General features: G+C 34.1%; 3 protein-coding genes across 3 annotated transcripts; all 3 read right to left on the bottom strand.

The window, feature by feature from the left end:
- Positions 1–1,266: 1,266 nt before the first annotated feature.
- LOC122601949 (probable receptor-like serine/threonine-protein kinase At5g57670) lies at positions 1,267–4,680 on the bottom strand. Its single transcript, XM_043774677.1, has 10 exons — positions 4,548–4,680; positions 4,320–4,453; positions 4,120–4,238; positions 3,764–3,879; positions 3,281–3,607; positions 2,445–2,699; positions 2,202–2,359; positions 1,907–2,122; positions 1,651–1,800; positions 1,267–1,536 (listed from the first exon to the last, which is right to left on the bottom strand). The coding sequence occupies exons 1-10, from the start codon at positions 4,678–4,680 to the stop codon at positions 1,387–1,389; spliced, it is 1,758 nt and encodes a 585-aa protein (XP_043630612.1). The 3' UTR covers positions 1,267–1,386.
- Positions 4,681–14,325: 9,645 nt separating this feature from the next.
- Positions 14,326–16,964, bottom strand: LOC122602408 (PTI1-like tyrosine-protein kinase At3g15890). Its single transcript, XM_043775096.1, has 4 exons — positions 16,918–16,964; positions 16,694–16,841; positions 15,898–16,160; positions 14,326–15,055 (listed from the first exon to the last, which is right to left on the bottom strand). The coding sequence occupies exons 1-4, from the start codon at positions 16,962–16,964 to the stop codon at positions 14,326–14,328; spliced, it is 1,188 nt and encodes a 395-aa protein (XP_043631031.1).
- A 4,736-nt stretch (positions 16,965–21,700) lies between these two features.
- On the bottom strand, positions 21,701–22,270 carry LOC122602136 (protein GLUTAMINE DUMPER 2-like). Its single transcript, XM_043774862.1, has one exon. The coding sequence runs from the start codon at positions 22,253–22,255 to the stop codon at positions 21,836–21,838; it is 420 nt and encodes a 139-aa protein (XP_043630797.1). The 5' UTR covers positions 22,256–22,270; the 3' UTR covers positions 21,701–21,835.
- Between the last annotated feature and the right edge of the window lie 2,077 nt (positions 22,271–24,347).

The following is a 24,347-nucleotide window of genomic DNA, read 5'->3' as shown; positions in this document are numbered from 1 at the left end:
TGTAGGCAAATGATAGTTTACGGGCTACCTCCTTTAGATGAAACTTGACTGTTGAGAGGTGCATTTGCACATGCCCTTCATGAAACAACTGGGCTCTCACTTCCTTAATATATTCAAGACATTTCTTACAAAAGAACACGATTACAACATAATACAACGTTAAAAACATCATCAATGAGAGGTGTCCATTCACGCCTGAATTTGTCCTTAATATGTTGAAATGAAGATTAAGTGTATAATGTCGTTATTCATTATTGTGTTTGCTTTAAATGCATCTTGATGTGTTATAGGTCTATAAAGTAAATGAAGTCAGGGCTGACAAGTAAATTTTGAGGCGAAATTGGACCCATATAATTGTTATTTTTTAATATAAATTGTGAGTTTTATTGTTTTTTTAATTTTAGGGTTTTATTATAATAATCTTCTCTTAAGAATTTACAATTAAGTTTTTTTCTAATATCTATAAACTTTAAAATAGAATATTAGTATGGATTGTTTTATAATAAATGTTTAAGTTATACTAATATACATCTTTGAAATTTTAAAAAGCGAGAGTACCCTCGAGACCCTGTTGCATAGATCCTCAACTGATTGAAGTTAGCGTTTCTTTGAAATGATATTCCTCTAATTTATCTATAGGATATTGATTTTCTATGAGTAGATTCCACTCATTTATCTTTTCTCACATATTTTTGTTACATAACAAATAACAAGTGTCTAAGTGTAATGTTTGTAATAACAAGTGTCTAAGTGTAATGTTTGTAATAGATCAGGGGGCTAAATAGACAAGTGAAGGGTTAAGTCAGTTAGTAACCGGTATAAAAATGTATTTCTGCTCATTTGAAGAATAGACTGGATTTGATAAACAATTATCTTCTTCTTCTCTCTGATATATTTTCTTCTCTAACAATTTTCTTGATAACTTCACATGTTATCATCTTGTTTTCAAGATCATTTATCATGAACCGAGAATATATCATTATTCTTGTGGATTATCAAGTGCATTGTTTGGATTTATTATTGGTTATATTTATATTTGTTTTTGAATCTTGACAGACGAATATATGATGATTAATTCAACATGAAATTCATCTTAATCATTGAGGCCGAGTCTCTGTTAAGATCCATCATGAAATTTTGAAGACAAAATCCACCATGAAGATAGATCCATAGATGGTTCACTAGGCATAAAAAAGCTCAAAATTACAAATTATGATCTAAGAATAAAAGAACCAAAAAATAACTTTTTGCATAACATTATTAAAGTTAATAAGGAGACTTACAATGAAGATTAAGAATTAAAGAATTCATAGCCACCTAATTATTTTATAGAAGTTACTAAGTCCAAAATTAGAAATTCTTACAAACCCAGATAATTATTTTTAACTAAATGTCATCTAAACTTATATCAGATGGGACATCATAGCCAAAAATCATTGAATAGTCGTCCATTTCATTCTCATCTTGTGCAACTTTTGGTATGGTCCAATTCTTTGCGAAATTTGAGTCATCTCCCAATTGTAGAACTTCTAACACCTTAAAACACAATCATGAGAAGCGGAAAACAGTAGTTAGAACGATTTTTTTTTTTTTTTTTTTTTAGCACAAGATAAGAAATAGTTGAATGAATGTGTTCATAAAAGCAAGTACCTCAGTCATGGAAGGTCGCCAGTCAGAAGATTGTTGTACGCAATATGAAGACGTGAGTACTAATCTATAAATTTGATTGAAGTCGTATTCACCTTTCAGATCAGGATCAACTAGTTCGCAAATGTCTCCAGCGTCAATAAGTGGTTTTGCCTATAAAGTTACTAAGTTAATGACTTGTAACGCTAAATCAGTTTTTTTTAATATGTCTGTTTAATTTTAATCTGAATATGGCCCAAATCATGATATAATTACTTACCCACAGTACAAGGTTCTGCCTCTCTGAATTGACAGGCATACGCCCGGTTATGATTTCTAAAAGAAGAACTCCGAAAGCAAAAACATCTGTTTTTTCATCCACAATTCCATGCATAAAGTATTCTGGTGCTAAGTATCCGAAAGTCCCTTCAATAGGAATTACAGCATGGTGTGTCCATTTACTGGGAAGCCATTTTGCCAGACCAAAGTCTGAAATCTGCACAGACATCATGAAATTATGATACTATATAAATTAATTTTAAAAGTGTATTTGATAATACTAATGGTTTCCTCACCTGTGGTTCAAAGTCTGGACCTAGTAGGACGTTTGATGCTTTAATATCACGGTGTATAATTCTGTGTTTGCAACAAGTGTGAAGATAATGTAACCCTTTAGCTATCCCAAGAGCAATTTTGTATCTTTCAGGCCATTCTAGACGGATTTCCGATTTTCCTAAAAGGTATAAGCATCTTTGATCAAATTCAGTTCTAAGTGCAGCAAAAACATAAGATAATGAAACTTGAACTTAGGGTTCTACCATGTAATGCTGATGAGAGAGTTCCATTTGGGTAGTAGTTGAAGATGAGATATAGTCCATTTTCGACACAGCATCCAACTAAGCTAGCAGTGTTGGGATGTTTAACATGTCCAAGAATGCCTAACTCCATTAGGAACTCTTTTTCTTTTGTTCGATCATTGTTGTCCCTGGCAAGCTTTTTGACTGCAATGGATTGTCCATTTAGTAGATCACCTTTGTATACCTCCGAATAGCCACCTATCCCGACGATGTTATCTGTAGAAAAATTGTCATTTGAATGAAAAATAAGGTACTTAATCACCACATCTCGCATTTTATGCAGTTAACGTATGATCCTTATTTGACATAGACAACCTAAGGGTCACTTTATTTTTTTGGCTATTGGTTTCTTAAATACAAAATGATTATCTACAAGAATGTGGTTAACAAACTTAAAACATGTACGTAGGGGGTTGAGCAGTACCCGAATTATACTCATTTGACCCATTTTCCAGAGTTGACCTGGGCTGACCTGTACCCATTTTGACCCATTACCCAAACCCGCCCGACCCACCCATTTTGCCAATGCTAGTCCCAAACTAGAAATCAATTTTTTTATGCGGTTTACATGTTTGTATATTCGTGGGTCCCAATTATATGAAACCGGATTTGCTTTCAAAAAAAGTGATACTAGATGTGAACATGATACCGCACATACAACGTATATGTTATTGTCCCTTTGAATCCTGCTAATGCATTGTGCATATAGGTAGATGTACATGTGAGCATGATTCCTTTCACACAATGCAAAAGCATTATTCATTTCAATATTAAGTGTGATTTGTAGAAATTGATACCTTGTTGGAAATTATTTGTCGCATTCGCGAGCTCTTGGTAAGTGAAACACTTCAATAATGGTGGTGGTGGTGGCTGTTTAATAGAAAGCTTCAAATTCTGCTTACTCGAATCTTGCTCAAAGGGAGAGAGTAAAAAGGATGAAATGCGCTTCAACGATGATATATGCCTTCTAAAAGAGGAACGGCTTTTCAAGTCAACACTCAATGAAGGTGAAGAGGACTCTGTTATTGTTGACCCTTCAAAGCTAGAACTGTCTTCTTCTGTGCTATGATACTCTCCAGATAAATCCAAGACATTTCTAGGTGAACACTGCTCACTCTTTTCGTCTGAAAAATCCGGAATTTTAGTTTCTTTTAGACATGTAGAACACAAACAGATTTAAATATTTCTAGTGAAACATGGATTGATGACCCAACAAAGTCGGTGTCAATGCAAATCAGAAAATAGTTTTTATCTAGAGATATTTATCAGAAAACACTAACCTTTTACGTTCATTGTCGTAGAATGAAAATCTTGTGGCATATCAGATTTCTGTATCAGTACTAGTGAACATGATTTCGGTGTATGATCAAGGCAATATTTTTGTGTTTTAAAGACCCTAATCATAAAAACAAAATTAGAATATAAGTTACAGACGAAAGTATGCCTCATTACTTAAATCAGGGACAGTATCATGAAAAAATTCAAGGAGCAAAAATTAAAAAAATCATGAAATAAAAATCCAAAAGGAGGCAAAATTTTAGAATTTCATATGACAAAACTTAAAATTTCAGGGACTTTGGCCCATCTTGGCCATCTATCACCTCTGACTCAAACTATAGCCAAGTAGCATTATTACCTGTGTAGTTTGTTTCTTTTGCTTGCAATGAGAAGATACTTAGACGATATGTTCTTGACTTCATCAATAAGTCCTTTTCCAACACTAGAGCTAAACCCAACCCTTGCCTCCAACTTCACCTGGGCCCGATCGAGATAATCAGCTTTACCATACTAGTGATGTTTAGATGTACATACGAAAAAGACATATAATTTACTTACCTGTTTAGCACGGCAAACATTGGCAAATTCCCCCATGACAGATATAACAAATGCTTTAGCCTTTCGAATTCGCATTTGGTACCTATTGTTTGACTTTGAAGAACCACTTTTGGATTCATGTTTCTTCCGCGTTTCTGCCAAATGTTTTATACCAACGTTATAGGATATCAATAATTACATAAGACATACGTTTAATCCAAATGTATTAACATTAACATATATACTTACCAAGAATATGCAATGCAACGACAGTGTCATTAGGACGAGCCAGATTACAGATTGCAGATGACAGAAGTTCCATGCTTTGTTCTTGATCTAATGAGATTCCAATGAGTAGTTTACAAGGAACCGATTCTATCATTTTATCGATTGATCGATCTTATTGAATAAAATGAAACTAACAAGCTAAAACTTGTGTCTTCTTCTTGACAATGAAAGCTAAGGAGTGAGCTTAAGTACATGGATAAAGACATAATATAATGATGATGGTGATTGATTATGGCTACTTATTTGGCATTATCCTTCCCTTTAGAAAATCTTGCTTAAGAAGCATAAAGAGCTTTTAAGTGCCACTCATTCATCACTCTATGTGTGTGTGTAAAAGAAATATATATGATTGCTTGGTTATGGTTGAGGTAGGGAGTTAGGGTGCTTTGTTGTATAAGCAAAGGTGGTGTAGCAATATTAATGTATGATTTTGTCTTGTGACATAAGCCAAAGGCAAAAAAGTGTTTGTTTTTTGGAAGTTTGGTAGGATAAGGAATGTGACATTCTTAAGATTTCTACACTTTATCTTTGGAAAAGCTTTTGAAGGAAACTACCATAATTTTAATACATTCTCAAAAAGCACTACACAGCTTTATGTGACTAAATTAGTCTTGTCACATATATAACTTGTAACCAGTTTAATATCTGAATTCTGAAAAATGACCGGGTAAAAAGAAAACATAATTGTCCAATTTAAATATAATAGTTTCAACATCTATACCTATCTACACGACTATACTTTAGTATAAAGCAAAGAGTAGAATAATCAATTATACCAAAAAACCCACCCAAAAACTATTTTGAAAAAAAAAAACAGATTTTGGTTGGCGACCGGTTAACCCGCCAACCCACTAATTTGAATCAGGTTGGGTTCATGGGTTGTCATATCAACCCGTCAACACGAATAACATAATAGATGATACCAACCCATTGGACCAAGTTGACCCAAAACCAACCTATTTGACATGTCAACCTGTCAACCTACTTGACACAAACACAACTCATTTGATATACTTTATCGAAACCAACTCACTTGAAAGCATTAAAATTAAACTAAGTTTACCCAAATTGATTCTGGAGGTTAGAATTATACGAAATTTACACATTTTATATACATTGGGTTAATAGTTAAAATTTCTCCATTTGATGGAATCCCTTACGTCTTTTAGTAATCTGAATCGTTTAAGGGATCAATTGGTATGCTTCTATGCTTATTTTTTTGTTTTAATCATTTTATCAAATAAAAAGTACTTAGTAGTTCTGTTTTAATTATTAAAACTCTAGAATAGCAGGTTTATATACTTCTTTAAAATTAACAAATTGATCAAATACGCATGCAAGGTTCTAGTTTCAGTTGAGATACGTGGGGAAAAAAAAATCGTCTCTATGTCAGATTTATTGGATGTTAACAATCGCGGAATAATAATATGCACATACATATGTATCATTTGTTTCAAACTCGCAAGATTCTATCGAAATAAAGTACGATTTGATAGCAATTATAGTTCATCCAATTATTTTGGAAGTTTTAATTATCAATGTTGGGACATGGTTATGAAAACTAACTAATTCCACTATAATACACTATTATTGTTTCAACTAAAATGGCACGTGCCCCATTAAAAAAAAAAAACACTAAATATATAGAGACAACGTAATTTGTTATACTTGATAAAAGAAAAATTATAATGAAAAAGTTGTTCTACTTGTATTATATAAGTAGTGAAAAACTTATTTGTTTTTTTAACACATGTTTTAAGATTTTTAGAATTAAATTATAAAATAGATATAAATTTGAACTTATAAAATAAGTTATTTTAATTTAAGTGATAAATCTAACTAAATAAAAGTATATTAATTAAGGTATAAACTGAACTATATCGAATTTTTCATACATCTAAATTTGTAATCATTTAATAATTGTTGTACATGAGTATATAATGGAGGTTGGATGTTGGACTCACGTAGTTGTGACTTTCACCGATCATATATCAGTCCGATATAATAATTGACAAATAATTGAAATCCTTATGTCGGTAAATATACGATGGGCGTATTTACCATTAATGACATAATATAGGGTTTCCCATTAGGTGATTAGAATTAAAGAGACTTATAATACACATCACACAAAACACCAAGGGGGCTAAGTATAAATGTTATATATATAAATATAACATAATTAAGTCATTAGTGACTAATCAATCATTAATTTCGGCCACCCTTAATTGTGTGTGTTTTTTCTCTAATCTTCTTCCCCATCTAATCTATAATCACCTCTATTTGGGAACCGATTACAATGGCAAGAATGCTGAATCAACTAACAGGTTCCTCAGGATCTTCAGGTTAGTGTTATTAATCATGTTTATATTATATTAATTAATGCGAATCATTATTTTTACAACATCTGGCATCAGAGCCAAGGTCTATGTTTTCTTGATTCGTATTATTATTAAAACCGAAAATGGTTTATAAAATTAAAAACGTGTTTTTTTAAACAATAATAAGGTTTTGGTTATAATTTTGATCATAAAAAGCCTTGTTTATTCTTAAAAAAATTGAAGAATCTTAATTGTGTTCTTCGTGTTCTTGATAAAACTCATCTAATTTCTTTGAGTTTGATCCTAATTACTCCTAGTCTTGATGTTTAAATCATGTTTTTCAACTCGAGCTCGACCTTAAGCTCACATAGTCAAGCTCGACCTCAACTAATCCAAGTCAAGCTCGACCTTAATCATCTTGTTCGAGCTCGACCTTACATTGGACCTCGACCTCAACCTCGACCTCGACCTCGAGCTCAACCTAGCCTAACCTCGACCTAGCTCCTGCCTTGACCTCGACCTAGCTTAACCTCGACCTCATCTTGCACTAGTCGAACTTCGACCTAAATTGTGGTGCTAGTCGACCGTCAAGCTGGCTAAACTTCGATCATAAGTCTTGGCTAAACCACGAGCTAGTCAACTTCGACTCAAGCTAGTTAAGTTCGACCTCAAGCTAGTCGAACTCGACCGTATATTAATTTTTTTGATTTAGACTTTATTCAATTCGACGTTAACTTAAGTTGTCCTTTTTTGATTTAGTCTCTATTGAATTCGACATTAATTTTAGTCGATTTTGATTTAGTCTTTATTGAATTTGATCTTGAGTTAACCTAAGTCGTCTTTTGATTTAGTCTTTATCGAAATCTGAAATTATACGGCCTTAAAATAACAACCTTGACCTTAAAATAACCCCATAATTTTATGGTCAAATTTGTCTCTAATTTTTCAGAAATAATTTTTCCCCCAGCCAGGGGCTCTGCCCCTTGGACCCCGCTTCCAGGGGCGCTGCCCCCGGACCCCCGTAATGCTTGGGGGCTTCGTACTAATACATGGTTTCATCGTTTGTGCCCAAAGGTCAAATATGATTCTCGTGTTGCTTTTTCTTTCCCTTCTGCATAATAAACACTTAACATATTAATTCTGCCCAAAGGTGATTTAATATGTTATGTGTGGCAAAAGGAACTCTTTTTCATGCATAATATACACGATACTTAATTTTGTGCCCAAAGGTCAAAAGATAAGTGTTGTGTTGCACGAACCTAAAGCTCATGTTTTTCGCTTAGATATTAGTTAGTTCTGTCCAAAGGTGATGTAACATCTAAGTGGAGCCTAATTTTAGCTTATGGTTTTGGTGTTTACTATAAGCATACTTATCGCTTGCGTCATTAATATAATGGTCACAGTCTCATAACTTTAGGAACATTAGGCATACTTAATTTAGTTACATTACTCTAAGAGACCTCACTTAGTCCGCTTTACACAGCTAACTACGTCACTATAATAACATTCTTTAACTCGTATCGTAAATTCATATCCTCTTTATCTCCACTGTCAGTACCTAACTTTGGCATTGAGCCACTCACTGACGCGAACTATGCTTCTTGGAAGGATCAACTAATGCTGACTCTAGGCATGTTAGATTACGACCTTGCCATTCGCCAGGATGAACCTGCTGCCATTACCGAGCAATCCACTAGGGAGCAGAAGGCGGCTTATAATAGATGGGAAAAGGCGAATCGCTTATCACTTATGCTAGTCAAGAATACAATCCATCTCAGCATCCGAGGAGCAATTCCTGATTCTGACAAGGTGAAGGAATACCTCAAATCTGTAGAGGATCATTTCAAGGGATCATCGAAGGCGCTGGCAAGTAATTTGATGCTGCAAATGCTTACTCTGAAATATGATAGTAGCAGTGGTGTTCGTGAACACATTATGAAGATGACTGACATGGCTAATAAGCTTAAGAGCCTTGAAATGGAAGTGTCGGATAACTTTCTTGTGCACTTCATAATGACATCCTTACCTGCTCGTTTTGACACCTTCAAAGTGAATTACAATGCTATGAAGGATAAGTGGTCAACGAGTGATCTAATTTCGATGTGTGTGCAAGAGGAGGAATGCCTCAAACTGGCACAGCCTGAGTCTGTTCATCTTACCACCACTGCTAATTCTAAGAAAAGGAAGGGTAGATCTGGTAATTCTGGTAATAAGAATGCAAATAAAGTCCCTAAGACCAATCCTGGTGCAGTTGCTTCTAGCTCTAATCCCTTGAGTGGCAAACTTCATTGTAAATTCTGTCGTGCAAATGGGCACACTTAGAAAAATTGCCCTAAATTCAAGGAATGGCTAGCTAAGAAAGGTAACGTACTTTATGCAATATTTGATTCTTTTATGACTGATGTACCTATTAATACATGGTGGAGTAACTCTGGTTCTATGGTTCATGTGACCAACTCAATGCAGGGATTCCTTACAATCCAGAAGCTACCAAAGGGCCAAAGAAAGCTTAGAGTTGGAAGTGGTGATCTCTTAGATGTCGAAGCCATGGGAACTTTAATTTTACATATGAGTACCGGAAAGACTATTAGACTAGTAGATACCTTATATGTACCGAGAATTACTCGGAATCTTGTATCTATTGGTAAACTTGATCTTGAAGGTTATGTAATGATTCATGGTAGCGGCAAGATTGCCATTACTTTAAATAATGAATTGCTTGGTCGTGGTTTTTTGGATGGATTACTGTATAAATTAGAACTAGATCATAAATTTTCCCAGTCTTTGTTGTCTCTTAATGTTGATGATATAACTAAAACAAAGACAAAATCACCTAAGAAATTGGAGAATTCCTCTATGTTGTGGCATAAACGTCTTGGCCACATCTCACAAGATCGCATGAAACGACTCGTGAAAGATGGAATCTTACCTTCTCTCGATTTCAGTGATTTTGAAACATGTATTAAGTGCCTTAAAGGCAAAATGGCTAAAGGAAACAAGAAAGGAGCCACTAGGAGTTCCAACTTGTTGGAAATAATACACACTGACATTAGCGGCCCTTATTCCACATCAATCACTGGTCATACATCATTTATTACATTCATTGACAATTATTCGCGTTATATGCACCTGTATTTAATTAAGGAAAAATCTGAGTCTTTACAAACTTTTATTGATTATAAAACTATGGTTGAAAACCAACTCGATCGTAAAATAAAAGTTGTAAGATCGGATAGGGGAGGTGAATATTATGGCAGACATACTGACATTGGTCAAGCTCCTAGTCCTTTCCATAATTATTGCAAAGACCATGGCATTATTAACTAATACACCATGCCTGGTTCTCCTCAACAAAATGGTGTTACTGAAAGGAGAAACCGAACCTTAATGGACATGGTGAGAAGTATGCTTGCCAACACCAACTTACCTAATTTCCTTTGGACTGAGGCCTTAAAAACAGCCGTTCATATACTCAATAGGGTTCCATCCAACTCTGTCCCTAAAACTCCTCATGAGATTTGGACAAGTAAGAAACCAAGTCTAGCATATATGAAAGTATGGGGCTGTCCTGCCGAAGCTAAAATCTATAACCCAAACCTAAAGAAACTGGACCTTAAACCATTACATGTTTCTTTGTTGGTTATCCAGATAACTCAAAAGGTTATCGGTTTTACTGTCCTACCCATACTACTTCCATCACTGACACGCAGCATGCTACTTTTCTTGAGAACTCAGAGATCAGTGGGAGCACGACAAATCATAACTTGGATTTGCATGAAGTACAAGATGCGGGGGGAAACCACTCGTCGGTTATTAGTCCTCCGATAATTCCTCTTGTACCCAATGCTGCTCAAACCACTGATCAACCTTCTCCTAATCACAACGCTGCTAATATCAATGATCCTCCTTCTCCTAATCAGAATCCTCCTCCTAATCATAATGTTGATGCTGCGAATAATGAAGGACCTTCCGTTACAGAACCCGAAATTCAGCTTTGAAGATCATCCAGGCAACGAAGGGCCACAAATTTTGATGATTATGTCACCTTCTTAGCTGAAGATGAGGACATTGGAAAGCTTACTGATCCTACCTCTTATCAAGAAGCCATTAATAGTGACCAAGCCTCTAAATGGAATGACGCCATGATTGAGGAGCTTAATTCCATGAAACATAACGACGTTTGGGATTTGGTTGAACTTCCTGAAGGATCCAAACCAACAGGTTGCAAATGGGTCTTCAAAACCAAACTAGACCCGAATGGAAATGTTGAATGCTATAAGGCTAGACTGGTTGCAAAAGGCTATACTCAAAAGGCTGGAATTGATTATCAAGAGACCTTTTCTCCTGTGTCTCGTAAAGATTCCCTAAGGATCGTCATGGCACTAGTAGCTCATTTTGATCTCGAGTTACATCAGATGGATGTCAAGACCGCTTTTCTTAATGGAGACTTGGAAGAAGACGTATACATGTGGCAGCCTGAAGGATTTATTCCAAAAGGTAAAGAGCACATGGTCTGCAAGTTGAAGAAGTCCATATATGGGTTGAAACAAGCGTCACGTCAATGGTACCTTAAGTTCGATGATGTCATGAAAAGACAAGATTTCTTAAAGAATCCAGTGGATCAATGCACCTATCTCAAGATCAGTGGGAGTAACTTCATAATCCTTGTTTTGTACGTAGATGACATCCTACTTGCAAGTAACAACTTGGATATGCTGCATGAAACAAAGCGCATGCTTTCGCAGAATTTTGCATGAAAGATCTCGGTGAGGCCTCTTATGTCATAGGTATCGAAATACACCGGGATAGGCGTAATGGTGTTCTGGGTCTTTCTCAAAGGGCCTATATTGACCGTATTCTGGAACGCTATAAAATGCAGGACTGCTCGCCCACTGTAGCTCCAGTAGTTAAAGGAGACGTATTCGGTTCTTTCCAAACCCCAAGTACTGAGATTGAAAAGGAGCAGATGAGGGTGATACCTTATGCATTTGTAGTTGGGAGAATTATGTATGCTCAAGTCTGCACTCGACCAGATATCGCTTACATCGCCGGTATGCTAGGACGTTATTTGTCTAATCCTGGATTGGCACACTGGAAAGCGGCTAAAAAGGTTCTACGTTATCTGCAAGGGACCAAAGACTACAAACTAACTTTTAGAAGGAGTGATGACTTAGAAGTAGTAGGATATTCAGATTCCGATTTTGCTAAAAGCAAAGAGGACAAAAAATCTACTTCTGGATATATTTTCATGTTAGCTGGCGGACCTATCTCTTGGCGGAGTCATAAACAGAAACTGACTGCAACGTCCACCATGATGGTTGAATATATTGACGTTTACAATGCCACTTGTCATGGGATGTTGTTAAGGAACCTTGTCAGTGGACTTAAAATCGTCAATTCTATTTCTAGACCATTGAAGCTTTACTGTGATAACTCAGCTGCCGTAACTTTCTCGAACAGTAACAGTTCGACTTGCGCTGGACTGTACCTCAATACAAAGTATCTGTTTGTACGCGAACGGGTTGAGGAAAATGTTCTTTGTATTGAGTACATAAGTACAAATGATATGCTAGCGGATCCGATGACCAAAGGTCTTCCTCCTAATATCTTCATAGGACATGTGTCGAAGATGGGGCTCACAAAAGATTTAATTTAATAGCATATTGTACTTGTCAGGTCATTATTATTAAATTTAATAAAATTTTCCTCTGTATTCAGATTTTGTTTGTCTATTATTTACATTCAGCATGCATAATGATGTATAGACATTATTGTAACAAAATTTGTCTTAGTCAATTGATCATTGCTTATTAGTTTTAAATTTTGAGTCATAGTTTGACTAGTGGGGGTCCTGAGTTGATGTTCTTCTCTACGACTGTACTTATTGGCTATGATTTCAGTTTAAAACAAAATGATTATTATCCCGGCCGGATTAACTGTGATACTCATAGATAAATGATCGCTTGGTCAAGTGGGAGAATGTTGGACTCACGTAGTTGTGACCTTCACCAATCATATATCAGTCCGATATAATAATTGACAAATAATTGAAATCCTTATGTCGGTAAATATACGATGGGCGATATAATAATATGCTCGCACAACGTGATAGTGCAGTAGTGGCGGCGCACGTCGTTAGTGGCAGAGGCCATTGACGAATGGTGTAGGTTATTGATGTAAAAGTAATAATGTATTTATTTTAGAACTAAATAGTAGATATTGTAAATTAACTTCATTAAGTTTATGATAGGTATTTCAAGTTAAATTTATAAATATTTTAATTAGAGATGTTTAAGTTAATGTAAAAGGAAAAGACACTTTAGAGTTATCAACAACTTAGTTGAAAAAATCGAGAATCAAATGTTTTATAATGTAGTATAAATAATTTATTTCACATAATTTTTGCACTTGAAAATATCACAAGGGTACGCACGAAACTATTAGGAATAGTATCGAGAATCATATTCTTTAATTTGATATTTGTAACATTTTGCTTCATGAAAATGTGAATTTTAAAAAAATCAAAACCACCTGTTCAATAGTAAATGTGAGCTACAATGACTTTCTAAAAATGTAGGGCCTCAATCTTTATAGTAGGTTTATATTTTGTACTTTTAGGTTAGATGTTTATTTTATAATATGCGGCTCAATGTAAAAAATAAAAAGGTAGTCTCCACCCATCCTAGCGTAGTGGTTTCCACATCTCTAAAGTCCTCCCATGAAGGGATTCAACCAAGGTTCTAATCTTGGAGGGGGCAAAGGTTTACCTGAATTAAATGTCGTGTCTTCTGTAACGGTTTAATTAAGGGTTTTCTTCCCCCGTGGTTTCCCGACATCGTAGATCGGTCACTAGTGTCTGTCTGCCCGTATGGATGTAACGGCTAACCGTCCTGTGACACGAACGTTAAAAAAAAAACAAAAACAGTCTCCACCCTAGAAAAAGGGCATGACAATTTAACATTACGATTGTTGGGCAAACTTATACAGTTATACATGACAGCTTTGTAACAAAATCTTGGGCTGGTTAAAAAGCTATTTATATTGGGCCTGTTGGAGGAGGCCTGACACTACTAACCCAGATTGTTTTTATTACTCATATTGTCTGCGAGTTCATACATGGCTAAGGAGTAAGGACTACGGAATAGTATATATACGATAGGAATTAAATTGAAAATTGATTTCAAATGATACAGATAGTACAACAAAATAGCAAAAACCTTAATTTACATCAAAGAAAAGAACAAATAATTTCATAAATATAGAGATGCTCCCTCTGAACCCATATTTTTGAGTGATATGATGTAGATAAACAAGAAACTTTCAAAGATCTTAAAAGTGGCACCAAAAGCTAAAACTTGTGAATTTTGACATTTCTCAATCAATGAAAGTATGAAACAAAGATATGATCTTAATTCATATCACCCTTTCTTCCCCATTCTGTCTGCATACCTCTTATATGGATCATGCATCTTTTGGACATTACTCATAGCACCAAATACTCCATAACTCTCATCATACCCTCCACCCTTTTCGTCATCATCGTAATCGTTGTCGTCGTCATCTTCTTCTTCCTCATCATCACTAGCTTGATCCATAGCCACAAGATCATCCCCATATTTGACACTTTTTAACCTTAATTGCATCACTTTACTTTTAGGCTCATACCCTTTAAGCAGCCCAACAACTTCCTTCATATTGGGCCTCCTTTCGGGCTCACTTTGCACACAAAGTGCAGCCGCATTTATAAACTGTTTTAGCTGATCTTCATCAAAATTGCCTCTTAATTTTGGGTCAGCTAGATCCCGAAACCTGCCTTTTTCAATGTATGGTTCAGCCCATTCGGTTATCGTACGTTTAACACCTCCAGGGAGTTTCTCAATTGGTTTTCTTCCGGTTACTAGTTCGAGTAGAAGAATTCCAAAGCTGTAGACATCGCAGCTTTCTGAAACCTTGCCCCACATGGCGTATTCGGGGGCAAGGTAACCCAGGGTACCCTTGACCCTGGTGGTCATGTGGCTAACACCATCTGGGATTAACTTTGCAAACCCAAAATCCGCGACTAGTGGTTCGAAGTTTGAATCAAGGAGGACGTTACTTGCCTTTATGTCTCTATGGATTATGTGAGGAGTAACTTCATGGTGCAAGTACCTATGACAACAAGTAATATTAAGAAGCTTACATACCAAATTCTTAATTAATCTTAATTATAGTAATAGACGACGACTGTTAGACGGGTTAAATTAATTAATCAAAATGTGAAACTTTCCAAGGATTATTATTTTTTACATGTACCCACAAGACATATGTTTAAGCTTTCGCGCAGATCATCTCTACATCGATTAGTACCAAATTAATTACATTTATTATTACTATTATTAAATCTCATTTATTAAGTTTCTCAATTAAACTAACCAACCTACCCATAATTTTATTTCATTTCATATATGAATGTAAAATAAAATTTTGAATTAATTATAAGTAAACTAATGCTGTAAGTAAAACAAAAACTAATATTATTAGTAATAATTCAATATTCATATATAAATTAACATACGAGTAGTAGCGTATTATTGTGATATTGTCAAGCGGCTTTTCATAAAGTTAATTTAATATTTCCAATCCAAATTAACGCCGGCTCCTCACTTTAACTCGGCAAACATTGTTTCTGTATCTATATATTATAATAATAACGAGATATGTACGCCTGATAAGACAGAACTTAACTCTCTTAAGTAAATAAGGCAGTCCGACTATGGACTTCTATCTTATATGGACTAGTAATAAATTAATTCATGTAATGTGTGATTGATCTTTAAAACTTTTTTTAGCCTTACACAAATCATAGGTACTAATATAATTTAGGATGTTATATTAATACCATAAAGCATATTTAGTGGTGTACAGCTAGTATGTAATTATACTGAAGGAATCATGCAAATATTAAATGTCCAAAATAAGTTTAAAAGAAGCGTATGTTTGTTAAATCTTACAGTAGTCCTTCAGCGGAACCGATGGCAACTTTCATTCTCTTTTTCCAATCAAGTTGGACTTCAGCAGCAAATTGGCCATGAAGGTGAGACAATAAGCTAAGATTGGGCATGTAATCATAGACTATAAGTCGTTGTTCAGCTGAAGCACAATAACCTCTTAATCCCAACAAATTCTTGTGTCGCACCCTTCCAAGAACTTCTACTTCAACTGCGAATTCCATCTCTGCTTTTGAATTCATCGATTTCAATTGCTTCACTGCTATCTAAAACATACAAATTTAAAAGTTCATATCAGAAATTTGTTACTAACACATTCCTAGGTTGCATATGTAGCACACCACAAGTTATTTCATGGAAATGTAGCTACAAATATTAAAATCTCTAATGAATATGTACGTGTGATTTTAGAGCATTAGTCGTGATGATGAATTGGACCACTTATATTTGGTACAAGTTGTCAATGAGTTGGTGGCTTATTGGTAAGGTCTTAGACCATGAGGAAATTAATCAGGGTTCGAATCTCACTTCCTATACTTGTAGGAGTTGATTATTGGGGGTTTTCGAGAATACTAGGTATCATCCCAATCATGCGTGGTTCGAGCTCCACATACTGTTCAATTGGATGTCAATGTGGTGTTTCGGAATGCTAACTACTAACTGCTAATTACTAACTCGTTCTTAAAAAAAAATTAGTATTATACCCGTTGATAGATCTTCTGGTTGCGTCCCTGATTTCCTTGTTTATATAATTAACATTTTCAAATAAAAGGAGATTGAACTATTTGATAAATTTCACCTGAAGACCATCTGACGTTTTCCCCCAATAAACGCTTCCAAAGCCTCCCTCTCCAAGCTTGTTATCTTCACTAAAACCATTAGTTGCTGAATGCAACTCCTTGAAAGTAAAGATTCGCCACGGAGAATCACCATTGCCCGTCGGAACTCTACAATACAAATTCTCTATTAGCAAATGCAAATAACATATTAAAAATTTTCATAACCCGAATCATGCCTACATACCCTTGATCAACCTTTTCTGAATCACAACAGCTGAATGCAGAACCCATGCTTTTGCTTATGGGTTTCACAAGACTATTTGTTTTTACTAATTTCCAAAACAATCTTTTTAAGCAAAAACAGATGACATGTTGGTTCATATAATATTTGTAGTACTGCCGACGACGGCCGGCTGAGCTTCCGTATCATATTTAAATTGCATTAGTTAAACAAATGTATTGTTCGTGTTCAAACTATATGACTTGCAATGATTATTTACAATATTAAAAGTTACTTGAGATTGGACACAGCATCTCATGACAATTTTATTACATATGTCACCAGATTTATATGTATGATCTCAGTACATCATTGTTTTTTAAACATACATCACTAAACGTATTTTATATTATTTCCTCCGTCTCATTTTAAGTATTTTAGTTTGATTTTCAAAGTTTTTTCCTATTAAGTTTGATTGTGAATATTATTATATATAATATATAATAGTTGATAAAACTTATAGCATTAAAAAGTATACTAAAAATATAATCTATATATTTTACATCAAGTATGAAAAAAAAAATTCGGTAAAATTTAGAAAAAAAAACTTCAAAGTCAAACTACCTAAGACAATTAATATGAGATGATGGGAGAAGTATTATTTAACGATACAACATTATAATTTACATTTTTTTTTAAAGATGAAATTCGTTGGAAACTTCGTGTCACGATTCGACAACGAGAGGTCTAGCATACGTTGTCTTAACCGGGTCCGCGCTAGAGAGCTCCCTCGAAGTAGAAATGTTTATTTCAAATACCCGATGAGGGAAAATCCTCCTACTAATCCGCCCGAAGGCACGACGATTAATAGAGGTAAACCCAGCCCCTCAGACTTAAACCTGGGTATACCCAAGTCAAGCCCTCATAAAAAGACTTAATTCTTATGTCTTTCCCAAGGCTTAAACTCAAGAATTCATGCAAGGGGATAGTGTTAGGTTTTATAATTTACAATTTAGATATACTAAGAGAAAATGTTCTAAGAAAAGACTAGCTAGTCACCTAGTTATGGGAAGGTCCGTTGTAAAAGTTGACTATTTAGATTTTGAGTGAAGAAAGTGGATTTTGGATTATTCTAAAGTTTATGTTGAGTCTCGGTTCATAACCGTCTATTCTTCTGTTCAGACTTCAGATTTTTGTTATATTCTATTAACCATCCAAATTTGCATCTTTTGTTTCAAATTGATAGCTCGATGACCGTTTAACCGGCTTAACCGGTGGCTCTTACGTCGCATTTCTTAGAATCACTTACAAGTTGAACAAATTTTCTAACATATGTATGATTTTTCTTTTAAGAAAAAAAAAAAAAAGTCCCACCCAATTTCATATGACAATAACATATGTATTACGTATACTTAACCGGCCGTTTCTACGATTTTCTCTTTTAATTTGACTATTATACTTTAATTTCTTTAAATTTTCTTTAGATAATTGAACTTCAAAATAATTAGTATAAAAATAGAATTCAAATGAGATGGTAGATCATAACGCATATAGCATCTACGTGCCATGTCATCACTTAAGTCTTAAAAAGATAAATCTGGTCATCAACTATCAAATTGACTAAAGATACAAATTTTATATTGGAGTGATTAAATAATTGAAAAAGAATCGTTTATTAATTTAAATAATTAATCCTAGACTTTATTGTTTAGCATAGGGCTTAGCTTCAATGGTTTGGGCCATTTCTGGCCCAAAAATGTAATCCTACTATTTTTTCGATTTTTCATTTTCTGAAACCGATTGGTTTTGTTTGGTTCAGTTCGACTCGATTTTGTCGGTTCTCCTAGTTGATTTGGGTCGGGTTTTTACCTTATTTTTATTTTTTATATATTGTTTATAGGTGTTAAACCAAATGGAATTTTTATAAATCATAATGTTAATCTTGCTGTGCATTTTTATATAAAATATTAATATACAACTATATTTATTTGTACATAAATAAATAAAATTTAGAAATATATTAACATATGTCTACTAAACATAAATAATAGATGTAATAATAAATACGACATATATGTATATATATAATATAAAATGAATAATATGATATTCTGTATTTGATTGGATTGAGTAGGTTTTGAAAAAAGAAAAAAATTTTGAATTGATATGTTAAATTATAAAAAAAAACCCTCAATTAAAACAAAAAACCTCAAACCCAAACAAACAGATTTTCATTTGGCTCAGGGGTGGATTTCAATTCAATCAGCTCATTTTTTTGAATCCTAAAAAAAAAAAAAAAAAAAAAAAAAAACCCTTTAAATTTCAATTTTACTAAATTTAATTAGTTGCATTTGGTTCACAGATTCTGATGAAATCTGATGAAATTGGAATTAAATTTCATTCCGTAGTACATTTGGTTGTCAAAAGGGGATGGAATTTCAATCCATTGAAATGTAAACATTCATTCATTTGATGAAATCTCTATTCCTTGGGGTTATAGGATGTAATTTCATTCTTTCCCTTTCTTGAATTTTAAGAAAACAAAAAACATTAAATCAAATTCTATTTCTTCAAAATCTAATTTCTTTGACAGATTTCATTCCTTACAAAAACATTTTATGAACCAAGTTCGCAGGATTTTCAGTTATTGCCCGTAAGTGAATTAGTTACAGAAAAAACCCTTAAGTTGGTCAATTTTTTCACTTTTTACTCCACGACTAACAATTGTTTATTAGGTCCGTTAAGTGAGGGGCAGATTCGTCATTTCACCATGATCCCTTTTTCTTCTTCTTCCACACTCAAACACTACGCTGGAAAAGATTAAACAATACGCCTGAAAAGAGAAATTCGCAATATCTCTTTCCTTTATTCGATTTAGAACACGAAACCGGTACGAAAAAGGTCACAATAGAATTCCGAACAAACCCTAACCAACATATTTCTGATTTAGTGACCTCTAAAAAATTTAAAAAGTCGCTGGAAAACTAAAAATGGCGATAACTTGCACGTTCCGGACCCAAAAATAGTTGCAATCAACTCGCAATACAATCACGCAGAGACCCTGGTCAATAGAAATATGAATTACAGTTCTCTGGAAAAACTTGATTTCGCCAGAAAAGTGTAATCGTCAACAAAAATCAACTGTTCGAAAATTTGAAACCATCATCATGATCAAAATTCGACCGTGATTAAAACTTGATAAATTTCAAATTGATTTGACGAAAAACGACCACGATATATGTGAAAGAAGTTACAAAAACTTGATAAATCAAGGTTTATGTTTGAGTGTGGATGAAGATTGAAGAAGAAGAAGGGATCACAGTGAAATGACAAATATGTCCTTCATATAACGGACCTAACAGACGGCTGTTAGTCACAGAGTGAAAAGTGAAAAAATTGAACAACTTCAGGGTTTCATCTGTAATTAATTCATTTAAAGGTAATAACTCAAAATCTTACCAGCTTGAAGGACCAAAAATGTAATTTTCTCTTATTAGAACAAATGCCCTCTTAGACTCCATTTACTCTTAGTGTTCGTAATTGGGTGAGAGATGGAATACCGAGGCCTAAAACCCCAAAGTCGTGTCTCGTGGATCGTCCACGGTCCAATACATATTAAATATTATAGTTTAATTAAGTTAACTTGATCATTATTGACGTAATAAAAAATCATATATATTGGATGTGCGGAGTGCACGTTTATCTTAATCTATTATGACCTTAAGGGCTAAGCTCTTAAGGTATAGTACGGGGATCCGAGGACAGCACTCATGGGAGCGGGGTCAAAAGGCGGACCCCCTGGATGGGGTCGAGTTGTTGTTATGGAGAAAACACTCCCAAAATTAAATTTTGAAACTTGAGGGACTGATTTTACCAACATCGGAAACTTATGTGATTTAACTGCCTAACTTGCAGTTAATGGGCCTAAACCATTATATACTCGTAATGTTCTTCTGGTTGATCATAACATTATTCTCTCGTTCATGCAATCTCAAACACAAAATACTAAACATTCTGAATCTCTCTGAATTGTATCCGATTAAATAGTTTGGGTGAACCGTCAAATTGATTCGGCTGATTACATGCCTTTCAGAAATCACTATATCCGGCTAACTGTTCGATTATCTGAATTCCACAACAACAAATGATTTGCGTCGAAGCGGTTTTGTGAGCCGACATCCTTGTATCAACGTCAAGTTGATTCGTAGTTGTTAAAAAAATTTCTATATTTTATTCGGTATTGGGGTAATAGCAAGTTTAATTTTGGATATTGTGAAAATCAGTTTTTCTAGTTACTACGTGTTTAGTATGGTTGATTATTGGAGTGGTATGCTGATTCATTACAATGGTACACCATCATAATTTGGATGTGACCGTTAGAAATGTCGTTAAAAAAATGACCCTTAACGTTACATATATTTACTTAACTTTAAAACTGTTTAGGATGGAGGGTCTGTCATAGAAAAAGAGTGGCACCTAATAGGCACCTCGTCCTCTTTATTAGGCGTCTGTATGGGGTGGACGGGTGGTAGCGAATTATAGGGACCATGGTGTCTATTTTGCTCTCTATTGTTTGACACTTTTTTTTTAATTAATTTAATGTTTTTGTCTTTTCCTATTTATTTATTTTATTTTATTTTTGTAAGTGGGGAGGGGATGAAGAGAAATAGGCATGTATTTTTTGCAAGTTCTGACGAATAGACGCCAGGATGGGGAGTGTACGTGGAGGAGGAGGCAGACACTCCATCCGCTCTTATAAGAACTCAACATTTAAAACAATCGTTTAAAAGTTCAAATGCTAACAGGGAAATCAAAGTAATTGTTTATGTACATTTCTTTCAAAATTAAAATAGGAGAAATCAAAGTAATCTATAGCTAATCCTAATTTCCATGCAACAATAAAAACTCCCACAAATATTCCTAGGACTCCTGATTTGAGGAGTCATGGTTTCCATGTTTCTCCTCCATCATCTCCCACTTCGGTGGTCGATACCTTCTCCTTCGATATGTTTCCAACATCAAACAAATTAGTCACAGTACTGCTGGAAATCGGAGTAGCCAAAAACGTAGGTTTTGCTTGCCCAGCCATGATAACAAGATACTTATTGTCTTCAAAAACAATTGGTGCCTTGTAATGCTCTTGTTTGTCCTCTCTATTATTGTTTCCAGACTCAAGGTCGTTGTTCATTGTGCGGTAGAGCTTAAAATAAGAATAGGCGAGGACTAAGAGGGCAAAGGCAATGAGAGCCAACATGGCAGCTAGGCCTCCAAAGAGGTATGGTACCGGTGAATGCCATGGCGAATGGTGAGCGGCCGAATTCGTTGATGTTGAGAATGTCGAAGAAGTTGGTTCAACTGCCATATGGTTAGTATGGCTTTTGTTATAAGAATATGTTGGCTTAAAACTGGTTACCTAGAGTGTCATTTATAGAGGGGATCCTTTTTCTAGATTGGAATAAAGAGGGATATATTTGGCAATTGGAAAGAATATTTTTTCGTTGTAAAGGAAGTTATGACTTATGAGTATAGCACAAAAATTTATTTTCGGTAAACCTTGTAACTTCAATAAGTTATATAGATTCAAGTCTCCATACGATAAAATGAGAGATAGTGTCTGCGCGTTGCAACAGTGATATGGTAGGGTGATAGGTCAAGTCATAAAGTATGATAGCCAAATGCTTAAACCGTACGGGCTCTGTCATTGGATTTAAAAATTCGTCAAAAGGATATCGAATGACATCTCTAATGAAAGAGTATGAAATTTTAAGAACAACCATACAATTTTTATAATTTATCGATAAACGGTTTTTAAGATAAAAGATTTTGAATGAATTAGATGAATAAAATGATTTATGGTGGAGAGAGAAAAAAATGAGTGGTTGAGATTTGAGGAGAGAGAAAAATGAATGGTTGAGATTTAAGGGTATTATATGTATATTAGGTAGAAATGTTCCTTTATAAGATAGTATTAGATATTGGAATTCAATGTAAGGTTAGGGAGTTTTATCGCACATACAGTTGATTTCTTTCCTCGAGGAGTGAAGATAATTATAATCAGGTTGGTTTATTACCTAATTTGTTGTTTGGAAAAACAAAGATACCGACGACCGTAAAGGCAATCATTAAGATATTGTTAGATGTTTAAACCAGTGTGTAATATTTTAATTCGTAATTTGTTAGTAATTACTAACTTTTGTAAGTACATAGAATCCCGTATATAGTAAATAGAGGGTTGTGATTATTTGAAAACTAAAATTTTCATGAAAATTATAAAACTGGTCAAAACACAATGTGATCTGAATTTAACACAATGTGTTTTTAATTGTTCTTTAAAAACAAATTGTGTTAAAATCATATCACAGTGTATTTGAACATTATTCTGATTTTCAGGTCCTATCAAAAACATATTTTGATTTAAAACTTACGTAATGTGTTTTTAGATTACACAATAAAAACACAATATATTTTTTAAAACACGTTGTATTAAATTCAGATTACAATTTGTTTTACACAGTTTTCTAGTTTAAAAAAAAAAATTAATTTTCAATGAACCTTTTACAGTAAATAGATAGTAGTGTATAATCAAACAATTTCAAAACTTCGATATGAATCGATAAATTCAAACAATTAATACATAAAAATAAACAGGATTCTTGGGATTATAAATCTAACTTACTAGGTTTGTAGGATATATGTAATTTTATCGAGTTATAAATCCAACTTACAAGTGAGTCGATTTTTTTGTTCTTCATTACATGCAAGTGGCTGGGGACTACGTACGTGTTACTCATATAGTTCCCTTTTACCACTTTGAATCTAAATCCAAAAGCATAAGTTCCCAGATCGATTTGATATGCTTTGATGTGTCTCACAATTTGAGAATTTCAGCTACCAAATAGATCATTTCATTTGATTCATTGATATGTCTAGAATTAATTTGTGCTAGTTGGGAACATCAAAAACCAGTCAAAATCTATCATTCATAATCTTTTCATGCTCCCAATTCATGTTTGTGTTTCACTTTCAATGTTACATCAATCATAAAATCCCAACAAGTTGATTAACCATGCTAACTTAGAGTTCTGATGAAGGGTCAACATATTGTTCCAAAAATAAATGAACAAAAGACAAAGATTCTACAAAACTTTTGTTACTGTTGTATATGCTATATGAAATGACAATCAATCACTTCAAATTCGAGTTCTAGTTTTAACACCCATAAATACTACACTTATATTAAAGTTTGAGTGTGTTACTCGTATCATCTCATCATACCAATCATCAATTACATGATATTAATTCCAGTCTTATATGTCTTAATGTTTTTGGTATTTTTAGTACCGATCTTTACTCATGATCCTGAAAACCACCAAAAGTGGTTATGAGTTAGTTCGAGTAGCATTTTGAAATTCAGTACCACTTTTTGATATCAAAACTACTGTATAAAATTTGAA

This window comes from Erigeron canadensis, chromosome 5, assembly GCF_010389155.1.
Source record: "Erigeron canadensis isolate Cc75 chromosome 5, C_canadensis_v1, whole genome shotgun sequence".
Classification (NCBI taxonomy): Eukaryota; Viridiplantae; Streptophyta; class Magnoliopsida; order Asterales; family Asteraceae; genus Erigeron; species Erigeron canadensis.
The sequence above is the reverse complement of the archived record's forward strand: the minus strand, read 5'-3'. Positions and strand labels throughout refer to the sequence as shown.